This window comes from Solanum verrucosum, unplaced genomic scaffold (assembly GCF_900185275.1).
Source record: "Solanum verrucosum unplaced genomic scaffold, falcon-dt-bn FXZP01000261.1, whole genome shotgun sequence".
In the NCBI taxonomy this organism is placed as follows: Eukaryota; Viridiplantae; Streptophyta; class Magnoliopsida; order Solanales; family Solanaceae; genus Solanum; species Solanum verrucosum.
In genome coordinates, this window is record NW_026019969.1 from 8,151,527 (window position 1) to 8,169,005 (window position 17,479).

General features: G+C 35.5%; 3 protein-coding genes across 3 annotated transcripts; all 3 read left to right on the forward strand.

Moving 5' to 3' along the window:
- The first annotated feature begins 1,328 nt into the window (after window positions 1-1,328).
- On the forward strand, window positions 1,329-5,111 carry LOC125816570 (NADH dehydrogenase [ubiquinone] 1 beta subcomplex subunit 3-B-like). The gene is made up of 2 exons (XM_049496185.1): window positions 1,329-1,656; window positions 4,889-5,111. The coding sequence occupies exon 1, from the start codon at window positions 1,394-1,396 to the stop codon at window positions 1,607-1,609; it is 216 nt and encodes a 71-aa protein (XP_049352142.1). The 5' UTR covers window positions 1,329-1,393; the 3' UTR covers window positions 1,610-1,656; window positions 4,889-5,111.
- Window positions 5,112-6,257: 1,146 nt separating this feature from the next.
- LOC125816568 (disease resistance protein RUN1-like) lies at window positions 6,258-10,700 on the forward strand. Its single transcript, XM_049496183.1, has 3 exons — window positions 6,258-6,943; window positions 9,291-10,392; window positions 10,482-10,700. The coding sequence occupies exons 1-3, from the start codon at window positions 6,441-6,443 to the stop codon at window positions 10,695-10,697; spliced, it is 1,821 nt and encodes a 606-aa protein (XP_049352140.1). The 5' UTR covers window positions 6,258-6,440; the 3' UTR covers window positions 10,698-10,700.
- A 2,177-nt stretch (window positions 10,701-12,877) lies between these two features.
- Window positions 12,878-17,184, forward strand: LOC125816805 (disease resistance protein RPV1-like). Its single transcript, XM_049496425.1, has 6 exons — window positions 12,878-13,416; window positions 13,508-14,615; window positions 14,695-15,105; window positions 15,194-16,120; window positions 16,211-16,889; window positions 16,997-17,184. The coding sequence occupies exons 1-6, from the start codon at window positions 12,932-12,934 to the stop codon at window positions 17,101-17,103; spliced, it is 3,717 nt and encodes a 1,238-aa protein (XP_049352382.1). The 5' UTR covers window positions 12,878-12,931; the 3' UTR covers window positions 17,104-17,184.
- Window positions 17,185-17,479: the final 295 nt, after the last annotated feature.

Consider the following 17,479-nt stretch of genomic DNA (forward strand, 5'->3'; position numbering starts at 1 on the left):
TTTATAATAATCCCTTTATTATTATCTTTGGGCAATTTTGGTCCATTAAATTTGTCAAAAAATCAAAATTGAACACTATTGATTTTTGTCAAATATTTAACAAATCTTTTTTTTTATATCTAATCGAAACTGTGGAAATAAAAAAAGGATTTAGTAGGACCAGTGCAATTATATACTCCAGTTATGTTACTTTTGATCTAGTTCTGACATTTAATGTAGTTTTACATTCCCTATTACCTTTTTAAAAAAAAAATCTATATCTTACTTCATATGTCCCTAATTACTTGTTCAGTTTTCCTTTATAGTTATCCCTAATTACTTGTCTTTTATAAATCAAGAGAGGATAATTTTTTTACCTATTATACCCTCAATTAAATTATTAATTACTTTGAAAAATGTAAAACTTTTCATCCACTTCATAATTAATAGGGGTAAAATGGTAAACTCACTATATCATTAATTATTTTCTTAATAGGTGTGTCAATTCAAAAATAGACAAGTAATTAGGGACACAGGGATTATGTCTAAAGTAATTTTTGATGTTTCAATTTCTTGAATTTGATAGACTTTCTTAAGTTCTCTTAAACTAATCCATATTTAAAGTTTATTTTTTTGGTTTTTCACACGATGTCTCGTAGATGCATTGAAACTTTGATTAAATTCAGATCGCACATTATAGAGTCCATTTAGGGTAGCGCTCCTTAGGGTGTGCACTATTCAGATTAAACCAAAAAACCAAACCAAATCAAACTATTTACTTTGGATTGTTTTTTTGGTTTTGGATTAATAATTTACTTTGTTTGATTTTTTGGTTTGGATTTGAATTTAGAAAAAAAAACGAATTATATATATATATATATAATTTTTTTTTCAAATTACAAATATAACTTTTGTTATGTTATTAATTATTGATATAACCGAATAACCAAACCGAAAAAAAACCTGAACCGAATAGAGGAAAATCAAACCAAACCAAATTTATTTTAATTTGGATTGGGTTACAATTTTTCAAAATCAAAATTCAAAAAATCAAAAATGAAATAATACGAAACGAAATCGAAAAACTGAATGTACACCCTCCCAATAATTTTTTCTCCATATCCATAACCAAGACTCGAATTCCAAGACCTTTGGTTCCAATACATTTTGGTTTAAGGTGAAGTAGTGCCGCTACGGTAAAGTTCTTTCACAAACATGTCAAGAATTTTTCATTAACTATTTTAAGTTTTCTTTCAAACAAATTGGGCTTACAAAATTATGACAGTGCCCAATATAAAAGGCCCAAGCCCAAGCCCAAGGAGCCAATCTTGAAAGTCCTGAAAGGCAGTGCTCCACTTCATTCAGCAAATCAATTTGGGTGAAAATCAAGAAGAGGAAGAAGAACAGATCGAAAATGGGGAAGCCATTGGGAACCACCGGAGAGTTTTTCAGGAGAAGGGACGAGTGGAGGAAGCATCCTATGTTGTCCAATCAGTTCCGACACGCTTTCCCTGGTCTTGGCATCGCTGTTGTAGCCTTCAGCATCTATTGTGTCGGCGAATTTGCCTATAACAAGATGTCTACTCCTTCTCACTCCACCTCTTCCGCCGCTGTTTCTCACTCTCACTGAGATTCGATATGGGTCGGGCTTGTAGTGAACCCCAATTGTCTCTTTTGGTACGACTCCTTTCTGATTTTGTGATTCTTTATTATACCAACCAACTGGTTGAAGTCTGTGTTTTGTGGAATACAATTTGATATGCTTTAATGAGGTGGGGTTTGTGAATTTTCTTAATTTTATGAGATGGGTCTCCTTGATATGCTAATGATCCGAATTGGGGCCACTTTTTTTGTTTGTTGATGAATTAGTCTTATTGATGCGAAATAGTTCATGTGTTTTAAATACGTTCATGTTGTTATAGATTGGAGATTGTATGATCCTATGCTAAGAAATGTCTTTGGTGATGCTTAATAGATGCTTGATTAAATTTGGGTGGGTGGGGGTGTGGTTGGTGTTCCCTGAAGTGGTGTAGCCTCCACTATACTCCTCTTAAGCACCATAGCTATGCCAATTGTGTTTTTTGTCATCTAGGTGTAAAGATTATACTACAATGATTAAATCTAGTGCCTTCTTTTGATATGTTCATGTCAACTTTGAGTTCTTTTGAGTATCTTGTCAAAAATTAAACTGTGAGTTCTCTAGGGTCTCTACTTGTTTCATTGTTAGATTTCTCTTATACTATGTCTTGAAGGTATCCAATTTGTACCTTAAGCAGGACCACCAGTTTTAGTATTGATCATACCACAATCGTTGCATTAGGTACACCAGTTTTCACTTGTCCTTTATCTCACCTGACTGTTGGATGGTTGCTTTTTGTGCAATCAGAATTTATAAGCTCAGGGGTTTAGATATGTCCCTTTCATAAAAGTGTTTGCTTCTTGTGTAATCAGAGTTGTTATGCTCAAGTGGCGAAATGTGCCCCTGTCATAAAATTGAGGATGTCGTCTCCTATGCAAAGTAATGTCTCTGCCTGTGTCTTTGATTTGATTGGTGTATGTGTCAAAGCGTGTCCAGTGTATGCTATTACTTCCTTTGGGCTCTCTGTATTTTGATTTCCTGTTGTACTCTATGCACAATTCTTAAAATAATGCCTTTTCAATGATTTTGCATCAATGTTGAGTCCTCTCGAATTTCTTCCACTGTTTGTTGTTATATATTTTAATACCATGTCTTGAAGGATTCTGGATACATCCTTAAAGAGACAAAAATAAAAAAAATGCCAATTGCTGTACACAATAATAGAACCTATCCAACACCCCCATTAATTCGCTTTGTGTCTTGTCTTCTGATTAACTCAGTATTTGTTAGTTGCTGCATGTTGCACCAATTATCGAAGTTGTTGCAACAAATAACTGAAGTTATTGGATTTTACTGGAAAACTTGGGGGGCTTTTAATAACACCTGCCCAGTTAAAAAAACTGGAATAACCTTTCTTAAAGAAAAGACTTAAATGCCTCCCTTAATTAAAGGTCGTTAGAAACAAGACGAGAGGAGCATATGCCTTCTAACTTCTATATCTTATTGCACAATTACGTTAGATAAGTGTGGGTTGATCTCCTTTACCTGTGCTACTTATCAACTTAAGTTATTTGGGAACAATATGTTACTGCCTTACTGGAATGTTCAGGTTTATGTATTCAATCATCCCTACTATGAGTCTGGCCTTGTTGCCACTTGCCACTCCTACTTAACTAACACATTATACTAATAGAAACAAGGATACTTCTATTTCAAAAAAAGAAGAAGAATAAAGGGTACTTTTGATTAAGGCATTAGGGTGACATTGGAGTCTTTTATTTGAGGAAATGTGATTCAAGTTTTTTTATCGGGTAGGGATGACTCTTTTGAAATTAGTGTTAATGACGCTAATTTTAAAAGCCCCAAGTGCACCTTGTTTATTAGTGTTAAGGGACCAATAGGACATCTCCTTAATGCTATGACCTTTTAAAACTGAAACACTCACATTCTCAGCTCATAACCTTTTCTAGTTGCACTTTGTTTACTCTGTTTATGTGGTCTACTCCTATAAAAAAAATTCATATGAAAGATTTGGAAGATGCAGTTTACTTTTTGAATGTGTTTGATTTGCTGGGTTGCATATTGTTTTAGACAGTTGCATATTGTTTTAGACAGTTGCTGCAAGGTTTCCATGTCAAATGTGACACCTAAACATTGTCTCATTCAATTTTGTTGTACGACAACATACCCAATGTAATCTCACAAGTGGGGTCTGGGGAGGATGGTGTGTACTCAGCCTTGCCCTTACCTTGTGAAGGTAGAGAGACTATTTCCGTTAAGACCCTTGGCTCAAGTGAAGCCCCAAAACAAGTATGGGAAGGAAATACAATATAAAGATGTCATGCTAAAAGAAAGGAGAAGGGTACAATAGCAACAACATATGATACGGTGGAAACAACATGTAATAATAAAATTGAAGAACAAGATAATAGGAGAGTAATAATAGCAATATTGATATGGGAAATTGGACGACGCTTGGAATATTTTACAGTATATCTTTGACTCCATATAAGTCCCCTCACTAAAACCAATTAATGAACAACATAGAAAGGGAAGAGAGATTTACTGTATATCTTTGTCTCCAGATAAGTCCCCTCACTAGTTCGGCTAGGCAGTGATCTTCTTTTGAGGCAGGAGATCGGGAGGGAGGAACAACCTGGTTTTTGAAGCAATATCTAATTATTCAAGTGAGCATAATTTTTGACAAACAAGATCTAGCTAGTTGAGATTGTGTTATGGTCCCCGGTTATGGATCTAGTTATGGGACGCTGCAAGATAAATTCTGAAGTTTTCTTTTTTCTACCTATAGTGCTGGTTCGTTAAGAGAGAACCTGCGATCTCTTGAGTTTGAAGTACTCAAAAACTTGACTAATTTTCTGCTCCCCTTTTCCATTGAATTCAAATAACTTAAATACAACATTGGTGATTAACCACCCACCTAATAACAAGGAAATAACTTCCCACTACTACTGAAATGAGAAAGTGGAAAAATAACCTCCTTACTGCTAATAACTACTACTACAGAGAAAACAACTGCTATAGGAAAACACTGTTACAGACTTCTAATAACTACTACTACAAAGAAAACAACTGCTACAGAACCTATTACAGAGAAAACAGAAAAACATAATTAATAGCTACTGATTTAATTTCCATGCATAAAATTGTTGGTAGACTAAAAGGGCACTAACAGATTGCTTGCCCATGCTGCTAATTTGGAATATTTTGTATCTCATTGTACTTGTCCACTGTCCAGGAGTGTTGTTTCTATTTGGTACATTGGCAGCAGAATTTGCAAATTGAAAACTGACTTACGCTGTTGTTGTGCAGGTGAGGTGGTAGTGCAAGAACTGGGATGTCTATACAGTTCACTCGTGTTTTTTCTCAGTAATCATCAATAAGATATTTAACAAACATAGACATGTTGCCTCAATTTTTTTGAGACTTGTGTTGTAACAAGATTAATGAGCAGTTTGCTTTACTATGTATTGTCCTCGGTTTTGTGGTTTTCTATGAATCAACTATTCCATGGGCTCTCCCTTCTTTCTTTGCAGTTTGCTAATTCCACTTTCTCTCCATAGCATTCATTTCCAGTAGGGGAAACATTAGGAAAATATTTTTGTGTGGAAGTATTTAAGTCATATTTTGGGTATAAACCTAGTGGAACTGACGATATAAGTTCAATAATCTTGCTGTTAATGGATACATAAAAAATACAATTGAGCAAAAGAAACTATAATACTCCCTCTGTTTCAATTTATTCGGTTTTTTTTTCTTCTGTAGTTTAAAATAATAAGATTCATTTACTTTTTAAACATTGTGTTAAGTTGAAAATCCAAATCAAACAAATAAATTAAACTTGAGAACGTTTACTAAAGGAATATTTATAAAAGAAAAAAGAGAAAATGGCCAAATGCCCTCCTAGTCTATTATCGGATTTTCAACTATACACTTAAACTTCATGGGGGTCCTATCACCCCCCTGAATTGTTTAAAATCGAAATTATTGTATCCCTAAAAAGTCACAACCACATTTATGTTGATGGGTGAAACTCACGCGTTTGACACATGGAAATTCCATTAAAAAAAGTTTTTCTTCAATTTTTTCATTATTCTTTACTCTTTTCTTCAATTTTTTCACCATCTCTCCAAACCCAAAAATATTTTCACCATTACTATAAACACCAAAGGTCTACCAATCACTACAAATTTGAAAAGGAGAAGGTCGGCAATGATTTTGATTCCCATTTGTCATTTTATCCACTACTTGATTGGTATTAAGATCATTTCCATGAATGCATGTCAAATTTCTCAGATTAGAGTTAATGAATACATAACAATGGAGGAAAGTTGAATGTGGGTTTCATCGAAAATTCAAAATTCGTCATTGGTTTGGATTAAAATTACAAATTTGGAGCTCCGAAGAACCAAAATAAGAATTTGCCAACCGAATTAACTTTGTGGGTTGACCATGTACAAGGATGATTAACAACTCCAATAATATTGATAAAAAGTTGATTTTCAAAAATTCCTAATTCCATACACAAATTAGAAAGAGGAATACAAAAATTCTATGGTACATCCGGTGAAGATAGCAGTGGCGGCAACGACGTAAAAATGACGGGAGATGGACAGATCTGGTTACAAAGAAGGAAGAGATTTCTAAACATTTATAATACCTCGTCTCCCTTTCCAATCCCACACAAAAACTCGTCATTTTCCCCCCTTCACGCGGGCCTTTCCATTGACTCAAGTCCTCAAAGTTCTAAATTATCCATTTTCGTTCTCTAGTTTTCATTGTCAAAATCTGAATTGGATCATTATCCTCTTTTGTCTCTGCATAAACTCTTAGTTGGGTCATCGTTTTCTTTGGACTATTTTCAATGGCAACCCCACAAACCCGTTATACTTTCCACGTTTTCTTGAGTTTCAGAGGCGAAGACACCCGAAAAAACTTTACTGATCATCTTTACACAGCTCTCATCAACGCTGGAATTCGAACTTTTCGAGATGATGACGAAATCCGCAGGGGAGAAAACATAGAATCTGAACTGCAAAAGGGTATTCGAGAATCCAAGATTTCACTAGTTGTCTTCTCCAAAGATTACGGTTCTTCAAGATGGTGTCTTGATGAGCTTGTCAACATTCTTGATCGAAGAAAGAAAGAGGGTCATACTGTTTTACCTGTCTTTTACACTGTGAGCCCTGAGGATGTCCAGAACCAAACTGGAAGTTTTGCTGAAGCTTTTGTGAATCATGAAAAGAGAGGAAACGCAGAGAGTGGAGAGAAAAGAAAGGAATGGATGGAGAAGATGGAGAAATGGAGAGTAGCTCTGAAGGAAGTTGCTGAATTGGAAGGAATGTGCTTAGCCAAAGAAGTAGACGGGTCAGTTTCCTAAATTATCCAAACCCTTGGTATTTTTCTTCTTTTTCAGTATTTGCAGTTATTCGCCCTTCAGTAATTAGTCATGAGAGCTATGTTAGTTCTAATTGTTTCTGGTGAAAGAAATAGTTATGGCTTAATAATTGCTTTAATCTTTACTTGAAGGGAAACTTGGCTGATGATATTAGTGAAGTACCATAGATAATAATCTAAAACTATGTTTTGTTCTGGATTAAGTAGTCAACCGATTGATTTCATCTATTTAAATCTGGAAATTCGCTTTTGAGGATCAACGGTATTCCAACTTAGCCAACACACGATTCTCCCCAAACAAGAAAACCTATTCATCAGTTGGAAAGTTCTGATGTAAATTTGCCATTCACTCAGTACTAGTTGTCCTGTATTTTAGGTTGTGGCTATTGCAATGACATAGTGCCAGTTTTCTAATTCATGAGTAAACAAGTTGTAAACATTATTTTCTGAGAATAATTTATAGTATCTATGCATCTGACTATCATAAATGTCCAAGTGACTGGCCCGCAAAATTTTCTATTGTAAAGGTTATTTCAGGAAAAGATACAATGGAAATGCTAAATGGGCAAAATTTAAAAGATGGATTGACGAAACTTCTACCAAGGCATGTAAAATTAACTGTGAACAGCCCAAACTTAAAGAGATTTAATATGTTAAAGACCCTGGATAGTACGTTGAGCTCTAAGCAAATTCGAGCAAAAAAGTTTAACAAAGTTGGCATAAATCTAATTTGAAAGACTAATCAGATGAAAGACACAAAGTTCAAAGCTAAAGATGATAAAAAGCTACCTCAGGTTGGATTCTAGTTAAGTGTGACAGTCACGTGTGAGTATGCCAAATGGCAAGTGCTATGCATAAGTCGCGATTGAACCTCGTGGGGTTCCCCTAAAGGATAGAGATTCCTAGCTTTCATGTATATTCCTTTTCTCTGAATGTAATGTATTGTTGGTCATCCACTCTAGAGACAAACGAGGATGGTCTTCTGGCTTCTTTTGTTGCTATGAAATGTGTCGCATGTGGATCCCATTGGAGAAGTCTCATTACTGATCCTTTTTCAATATTTTCAACCTCAAAGACTCAAACCACTAAAAATAGAATGTCTTTTCCCTATTAGATCTGCTGATTTTTAAAGGAGTCCACATAGACAACATACTGACTTGTACTTTATCCATTACAATCACCTATATCCTTAGGAAACACATTTTAATGCTCAATATTTCTGGCAACTCTTCAATTAGATTTTGTGTCCTCTTTTCCATGAATATGTGCTGCCTTCTACCTTGGGGGTATGGAGGCACCCTAGTTGAACTCTTGCTGTGCGTGGATGTGTCTGTGCTGTTTTCTTTTCTTTTCCCTTCTTTCCTTCCTTTTCCTGCTTATCATATGCCAGAAGTTAGTAAGACCTCTCTCTGACTAGTTGAGGTAAAAAACTTGGACAAGACAACTAGGGACTCTTGGATTTAAAACTTGCTCTCAAATTATTCCGATTAAGATAGATGGGAGCAATAATTTCTTGCTTTCCATGTAATCTTCCTTCAAGTCTGTGAATGCTCTTGACTTGTATGTGCTTTTAGCTTTTCCAATCAGCAGTTCTTCAAGCCATTGTGTCCTCAATTATTTGTTATGAGAGTCAAAATGATCTATTTAAAGAGTGAAGGATATATAAAGGGAGGGTACCAAATAGCTGAATAGACAAATCAAAAGGTACAAAAGAACGAAATGTTGTCATGATACACTCCATTCTCCTAGTGTGGATGCACTTTGTATCAGTATCTTTTGGAAATTTTTGTATGATATAGCCTCAGTTATGATGAAGCTAAACTGTGTCCTTGTCTTAATCATTTTCCTAACCGGAAATGGTTCACTGTAATATTTCATGGTTCTCTATTTATTGTACTACTACTCTCTTTATTTTGCTGTCCATTTCCCTCTTTGTTGCTCCTCAATATTGTCAAATTCTTCACAGCACACAAATAAAAGTAAATATCACTCATTTTTTCTCCTGTAGTACCAGTAAGCCACATATATTTCATCTTTGTTGCTTTTCTGGAAAATGTATAAGTTTATTGATTTAGCATTAAGAGATTGCTTTAAAGGTATACTTTCACGTTTTTTCTTAATTGAGTCTAGACACCTAACCAGGTTATTTCGTTTATTGATGATTAATATGACAGATCATCCTGGTGTGTTATGCTTGCTCTAAATGAAGTATTGCCATATCAGTGCTCTCTTTATTTGTTCTCCAGTACTTGGCAAGTTGCAGTGCCTAACTGAATTTTCATCTTGCTTTGTCTCTAACATTTGCACTGCATCCCAGGCATGAGGCAAAATTCATCCAAAAGATCATCAAGGAGATACTCAAAAGATTGAATCGCACAGTACTTAGTGTACCTTCATACACAGTTGGATTAGAGTCTCGGGTGAAGGACATTAACTCATGGTTACAGGATGAATCCAGTGAAGTTGGCATTGGGATGATCTGTGGACTTGGTGGCGTTGGAAAGACTACTGTTGCTAAAGTAGCTTACAACTCTAATTATGACAGATTTGATGGGAGTTGCTTTCTTGCAAATGTCAGAGAAATCTCTGAGAAACATCCAAATGGTCAGGTTTATTTGCAAAAACAAATTTTTGAAAGTATTTTGAAAGGCAGAAAGGAAAAAATATACAATGCTGATGAAGGAATTGTCAAAATGAAAGATGCTATTGGCAACAAAAAGGTTTTTATTGTATTTGATGATGTAGATCAGCTGGATGTCTTAGATTCACTTATTGGGACAAGGGATTGGTTTTATCCGGGGAGTAAAATTCTCATAACGACAAGGTGTGAGAAACTGTTGAAGTCCTATGAGAGGCACATGCTATTCAAGATAAAGGAACTTGGGGTTGATGAGTCTCTAAAGCTCTTCAGTTGGTATGCTTTTGCACAAGACTACCCATTAGAAGAGTTCAAGATGCTTTCAACAGAAGCAATACAGCATTGCGGTGGGCTTCCGTTAGCTCTTTATGATTTGGGTTCGTTTCTTTCAGGGAGAGGTATGGAAATATGGAGGAGTAAATTGCAGAAATTGGAAGCAATCCCTCATAGCAGAGTTCAAAAGAATCTTGAGATAAGCTACAAGTCTCTAGATGATCATGACCAGAGGTTGTTCCTTCTTATTGCTTCATTATTTGTTGGGAAGGACAAAGATTATGTTATCAAATTTTTAGAGAACAGCGATTTGCACCCAACAGTTGGAATTCAGAACCTCATTGACAGATCCCTCATCAGCATTGATGACGAAAACAAAGTTATGATGCCTCCACTTATTCAGGACATGGGAAAAGAAATTATTCGTCGAGAATCACCAGATGATCCCGAGAGATTGTGTAAATTATTGAACCAATGTGGTCTATCAAATTGCTTGACAGAAAACAATGTAAGAATCTTGACTTTTCTATTCATGTTAAGCTTGTGTTGGTAGATTCTCAAAGTGTTCTTGTTTCTCACAGAATCTTTCTGCAACAGGAAACTGATGCAGATGGAGTAGACCTCCCAGGCACCCATCTGCCAGAAGATGGTCTTGTCCCAGCACTTGGTCCTAATGGTGCAAAAAGACCATATTATCAAGATTTTCCAGAAATAGCTGTTCTGCCATACCTAGGTAATTCGTTGAAAAGGCGCTTTATAGGACTTCTTTCGACGTTCCCCTTATCTGGTGGCCTCAAAAGATTCTTCCCATGATGAGAGAAGAAGTACTTGTGATGATGCCTTCTTTCTTTCGGGAAAACCAACATTTTACTGCTTAATCTCGTGGAGCTAGAAGATATACATGAGTGTTGTGAGAGTCGGGGCTTCAATAAGGATCATTATCCGATAATATCTGAGCATTTTTTGTCCTTGACATACCGTCTTAGTTGCACAAATTTGTAAGTTGCAAAGGTACATTCACTCCTGTTCTTTTTCATCAGCTTCAGGTGGGCAATTGTGTAAATTATGTTTATTAACTCATTGTACAGTCATAGGGTCATTTCTTGCTAGCTGCATAGTTTACTTCAGCAAACAGTTAACTGGAAGGAACTAAAAATGTAATCTTTAACCATTCCTTTTTAGTCTCTCAAAAAATGTCTAAAAGTTTTATCTCTTTCATATTTCTAATTAAATTTTATTTACTATCAAGAGTACCATATCCAACTTTTACATGACTTAATTCATAGTGAATATATGATGTGTTTTGGTTATTTACTCTGCATCAATCATAGTAGGAATTAAAGCTCGATCTTTACCTTTTAAGTGGTAAATAATGATTGGCTAAAACGTAATGCTTAAAGAGGATATCGACTTGTAATCAAGGGTCTGATCTAGTGTGGTTAATGAAGTAGTTTTAGAATCATAATATTTTGGTGAACAAATTATTCGATATTTGTGCGGATGGAAGACACTCTATCGAATTAGTGCATGTCCGCGTAAGTTATTATAAAAGGAAAAGAGGGGATTTCGACTTGTTATTTCAAACAATGGGATTTCAAGAATTTGCTTCTTCACATGGAGTCGGAATAATAATATGCCAATATTGAAAAGGAAAATACTATTATCAGAATCAGATTCACTAATAATTGTCCTTTAGACTTTGAAGTCTAAAATCCAAAAATATTTACCAAAAACATTCTGGCGGAGTCCAATTTTTTTTTTACCTCGCTATCCGTTAAATATAAGCCACACGATACTAGATAATGTGAAAATCATAAAAATTCTAACAAACATAGAAATTTGTGACACAAAGGACTATTGGGTGCCAGTCCATTGAGGATAAATAGTAAGACTCAGAAGAGAGTACTTTTTTGAATTTTGATCCTAAAATCCAAATCTAAATGGCTTTTAGGCAGAATGTAAAAACCAAAGTCAAAGAAAAATCTTGCACTCAAAGTAATAGTAGTCATGTCTTCTATGATTGTGTTTGACTGTAATGAAAGTTTTTAAAATTTATAATCTAAAACAAGTTTTGAATATTTATGTGATTATAAATTATCTAGTTATAACAGTAATTGATTTTCAGTTAAACTAGTTGGATTACACCTTAATTAGTTGTAATTACTTGTATTTTATTTCTTGTTGTTTCTAAGGAGTTTTTTTTCCCTTCTATAAATGTCCAATATAAGGAAGTATGTGATTTAGATAAGAGTCCCTAATTTACCTTAAAAAGATAAATATGTTTAGTGTTGAAACAGAATTAGCTTAAATAGAAGGATACATGTTGATTCTCTAAGGTCTTAATCACGGAAAGAAGAAAGTAACCAAATAAGATAAATTTTCCCAATATAAGTATTCTAGAATATAGTTTATATATCAGTTGAAAAGTAGTCATAATTTTATTTTCACTTTTTAAAATTTAACCCATTGTTTTTCATAAGGTTGACATTAAAATCTTGCACATATGGTAGGAACCTATGTCAGTTAGGTTGATTAATCTTCGGAGTTAAAGGTGACTGAACTAATTTAATATTTTAAAATTAAAATTTAGTTATTTGAAAAGTATATGAAAAATAGTATAAGTTGCAATTCTTCTCATATCAATATAGTGAAAAAATATATGGTAATTGTTAAAAGTTCATATAGTTTAACTGTGGAGAAACAAACGTGACAAATATTTTGGGACGGAGGGAGTAACCTCTTCTTACCTTGGTTTTTCCAAATCTAGCTGCATTTAATAATAGATAAACTGTGTAATATTAACTGCATAATATGTATTGCCAATTTGTTGTCATTTTCTAGGTTAGTTAGTGATATGTAGACCTTAGGTTATGTAAATTTTTTAGAATATATGTGTTTCCTGTTGATTTGACATGTGAAAACAATGCATGTACCTTCTTAGACTGCTTGCAGATGCAAAATCACCTGTTGATTTGACATGTGAAAACAAAGAATTGCTTCTCAAAGAACAATCTTTTATCTGTGATTGATCAAAACAAAAACAAAAAATGTCTCAGTTTGCTTTTCATGCATTTCTGAGTTTGGCAACAAAAATAGGCAAGTCTTTTGGAAATCATCTTCATTCAGCTTTATCAAATGCTGGTATTCGCGCATTCAGTGTTGATGAACTTGATATAGATGAAAAAGGGTGCAAAGAATTGCAGAAAACAATTCAAGAATCAAGAATTCTCATTGTTGTTTTGTCAAAATACTATACCTCTTCAGAGAGGTGCCTTGATGAACTTGTGTTTATACTTGAGAGCAAGAAACTTTTTGGACGTTTCGTTTTACCTGTGTTTTATGATGTGGATCCATCAGAAGTCAGGAAACAAAAAGGAAGTTTTGAACAAGATTTTTTAATGTATGAGCAGAGATATAGATCCGGGACCGAGGAAAGGAGACTGGAATGGTTGCAGAAGGTGAAGGAATGGAAGGCTTCTCTAACAGAAGTTGCTGATTTGGGAGGAATGGTCTTACAGAATCGATCTGATGGGTAAGCTCTTACTAGAATTACAAATTGTTTCATTCCCTTTTCTAAGATGATCTTTCATGTGACTGAAAATGGAACTCATTGTAATTTTCAGGTGTGAGTCAAGGTTTATTCAGGAGATTGTGAAGGTGGTTGCAGGAAGACTAAATCGCACAGTTTTGAGTGTAGCTCTCCACCCCGTTGGAATAGATTCTCGAGTTAAAGACATAAATCTCTGGTTGCAGGATGGATCAACTAGTGTTGATATTATGGCTATATATGGTATGGGGGGGCTAGGTAAATCTACCCTTGCCAAGACTGCTTATAATCTTAACTTTGACAAATTTGATGGCAGCAGCTTTCTTGCTGATGTGAATAAAACTTCAGAAAGATATGATGGTCTGGTAAGTCTACAAAGACAACTTCTTTCAAATGTTCTAGGGAAGAAGGTTGAAAAGATATACAATGTCGATGAAGGAGTCATCAAGATTCAAGAGGCCATCCATTGCAGAAGAATTCTTCTTGTTCTCGATGATGTGGATGATCGAGATCAGCTAAATGCGGTTCTTGGGATGCGAGAATGGTTTTATCCAGGTAGTAAAATAATCATAACAACCAGAAATCAGCACCTGTTTGATGCTAGTGAGGTCTGCAGTTGTAAGATGTATAAGGTCATGCCATTGAATGCTCAAGAATCGATTCGACTCTTCAGCTGGCATGCTTTTGGAAAAGAAAAACCTTCAGAAGATCATGAGGACCTTTCAGAAAAGGTGATACTTCATTGTAAAGGGACTCCTTTGGCTCTCAAAGTTTTAGGTTCTTCTCTTTGTGACAGAAGTATAGAGGTGTGGGAGAGTGCATTAAGGAAGTTAAAGGCAATCCCTGACAATAAGATCTTGGAAAAACTTAGAATCAGCTACGATTTGCTGCCAGATGATGATGATGTACAGAAAATATTCCTTGATATTGTCTGTTTCTTTGTGGGAAAGGATAGAGACTATGCAGTAACTATACTCGATGGATGTGGTTTTTTCTCAGTAGTAGGAATTCAGATTCTGTCAGATAGATGTCTGATAGAAATGGACAAGGATAAGCTGAAAGTGCATTCATTGATTCAAGATATGGGAAGAGAAATTATCCGCCTAGAATCCCCTTGGGAGCCTCGGAAAAGAAGCAGAGTTTGGCGATACAGAGATTCCTTCAATATATTGAGTACAAAAACTGTAAGAAATCTTACTCTTTGGTATTGTATATGCATTATGATTGACTGTAATAAATAAACAATTGTTGTTCTTCTATCAGGGAACTGAAAATATTGAAGGTCTGGTTCTTGACAAGGGAATGTCTAACAAATTGTCCAAAGCAGTCAAATCTATCAGATCGTATTTCTTCAGTGAAGATGCTGGTCCGATAGGTCATGGCTATCCAAGAAAACGCCGCAAGCATTTGGAACATTTTGATGATGCCAGCACAGAAGGTTCAGACAGTATAGAATTTGAAGCTGATGCATTTTCCAGAATGCAGAGGCTGAGGATTCTCCAGCTTAGTTATGTAAGCTTAACTGGATTCTATAGTTTGTTTCCGAAAGGTCTAAGATTACTATGTTGGTCTGGATTTCATATGAAGATCATCCCTGAGGATCTCCCTATAGAGAGCCTGGTTGCCCTTGAAATGAAAAAAAGTTATTTGGAAAAAGCCTGGGAGGGAATTAAGGTATGTTATAAATGTGTTTCCTTTCGATCTACTGCAGGAAAATGACTTTAGAATCAGACTTAACTTTACCTCTTACTTCATGTTGCAGATTCTTAGATCATTAAAGATCCTCAACATTAGTCATTCCCATTTTCTAAAAAGAACTCCTGATTTTTCTGGACTTCCCCATCTGAAAACATTGATCCTGAAAGACTGCATTAAGTTGGTCAAGATTCATGAATCAATTGGATGCCTTGACGGACTTGTCTATCTGAACTTGAGAGACTGCAAGAATCTAAGGAAACTCCCTGGAAGCTTTTGTAAGCTCAAATCCTTAGAAAAACTTATTATCTCTGGCTGTTCTAGACTAGTTACGTCAGCAATAGAGCTAGGCAAGTTAGAATCTTTGACAACCCTGCAGGCTGATGGAATGAATTTTGGACAGCTAGCCCCGGTGGGTGGTAACATGAATTCATGGAGTGCCCTCTGGAAAACTTGGTCATCAAAGTTGAGAAGATCCCCAGGCTCTAACCAGTTTTCGTTCTCTTCTTTATCAAGTTCGCTCGTCAGCTTAAGTCTTTCTAGTTGCAACTTAACAGACGATGCTCTATCCTTCGGCCTCAGCAACCTTCCCTCATTATGCTTCTTGAATCTAAGTGAAAACTTGATTTATAACCTGCCTCAGAGTATCAAAAATCTTGGTAAGCTCCAAGACCTTTGGTTAGATGGATGTCAAAGCCTCCTATCTCTGCCAGAGCTTCCGTCAAGCCTTGTTAAGCTAAAGGCAGTTAGATGCTCATCACTGGAAACAGTCACAAATCTACCAAACCTAATGACAACTCTCTTTTTAGATGTCATGGAAAGTGAGAGCTTAACTGAGATTTCAGGAATTTTCAAGCTAAAGCCCATTGATAATTTTGAAGTGGAAATATTGAATGCTCTACGCCTTCTTCTCAACCTAGATAACACATTCGATACAGTGGTGGAAATATTTAATAGGTTCACCAAAACAAAAAGGATGTATTCAGTACAGCAGGTAAGTTTTGTTTCTTACTGTAAACTTTCTCCTCAACCTGTTGAGCAAATCCAATGTTAAGTACCTTTTCTTTTTCCTTTTTGGCATCAGGGACTCTATGAATTTGGAATCTTCAGTACTTATTTTCCAGGAAATGAGGTTCCAAGTTGGTTCAGCAACAAAAGTGAACAGAGATTGTTGACATTGTATGTGGATTCACTTCCTAATATCAAGATAACAGGACTGCTTATTTGCATTGTCTATGCACGTTCTAGTCCTCGTATATTTCGCTATTTTAGTGAATTCGGGGGATCTCATACAATTGACATCAAAGTCCAAAACATAACACAGGGTCTTAAGTGGATTTATGCTCCATCATTCATTGGCATTCCAGGAGAGAACAACAAGTTGACATTTTTATGCCACTGGAAGTTTGGCAAGTATTTACAAACAGGTGATCAGATTAATGTTTCATTGCCTTGTTGGGGTAAAACTTTCAAGATGAAAGAGTTTGGAGCTACACTTGCTTATAACAATCCAGATTTAGACCAGTCCTCAGCATCTACTAGTGAAACAAGAGTGCTTGCAACGCGACATACTCCACTTAGTGATTATCAATCTGAAGAAAGTGTCATGGAAGGCTTCATGCCTTTATATCAGTTGGCGGTTCATCATTACTATCTTTCTCACCCTGAGTACTTTGTGATGCGTGACAATGCAGATTTCGTTGTGAGGTCAATCTTGAACGAGAAATTGTTTGAGGATTATGATGTGCAGATTGCAGGTTCAGGTCTGTGCTTCTTATATATCTTGCATATCAAAAACTTTATCATGACATATACTCATTTGTGTACTATTGGATGATCATGTATTATATATGGTCTATTGATGGAGCAGGGGAAGAAGAAGAGGATGATGATGATAGCATCTTCGATTATGACGAGGATGAAGGCGAAGAGGCTGCACTAGCAGAGCTCGAGGAGCTGTTGGAAAGATCTTGGTGAAGGAAATGAAACAATGGTGCAGCAGTTTTAACCTAAGTTGCTCGGACTCTCCAAATATATTGTCGCACTCGTGTCAGATCCTTTAGAAATACACTATTTTTGGAGGATCCGACACGCACCCGTCGACATTTTTGAAGAGTCCGAGCAACATAGATTTTAACACATTGACAGAGCTAAAACAATTTGTTATACTTGGAGGTGAATGATTTATAAACACATAGGTTCTTTTCCTTGGTCCCTTGATTATAGCTGCACATATGGTATGTTGTTTTAGATCACAAATTTAAAAAATCTTTCTTCTTTATAAAGTTTTGTGTTAAGTAAAATGATGTCACATTAATTGGCACGGGAAAGTAGTCCATCCATTCCAAAATAA

Bases quoted from the DNA above. Each gene is read 5' to 3' on its own strand.
- LOC125816805 (XM_049496425.1), top strand. From the start codon at position 12,932: ATGTCTCAGTTTGCTTTTCATGCATTTCTGAGTTTGGCAACAAAAATA. The intron at 13,417-13,507 runs GTAAGCTCTTAC...TGTAATTTTCAG, and splicing joins TTACAGAATCGATCTGATGG to GTGTGAGTCAAGGTTTATTC. The intron at 14,616-14,694 runs GTAAGAAATCTT...TTCTTCTATCAG, and splicing joins ATATATTGAGTACAAAAACT to GGAACTGAAAATATTGAAGG.
- LOC125816570 (XM_049496185.1), top strand. From the start codon at position 1,394: ATGGGGAAGCCATTGGGAACCACCGGAGAGTTTTTCAGGAGAAGGGAC.
- LOC125816568 (XM_049496183.1), top strand. From the start codon at position 6,441: ATGGCAACCCCACAAACCCGTTATACTTTCCACGTTTTCTTGAGTTTC. The intron at 6,944-9,290 runs GTCAGTTTCCTA...ACTGCATCCCAG, and splicing joins TTAGCCAAAGAAGTAGACGG to GCATGAGGCAAAATTCATCC. The intron at 10,393-10,481 runs GTAAGAATCTTG...TTTCTGCAACAG, and splicing joins ATTGCTTGACAGAAAACAAT to GAAACTGATGCAGATGGAGT.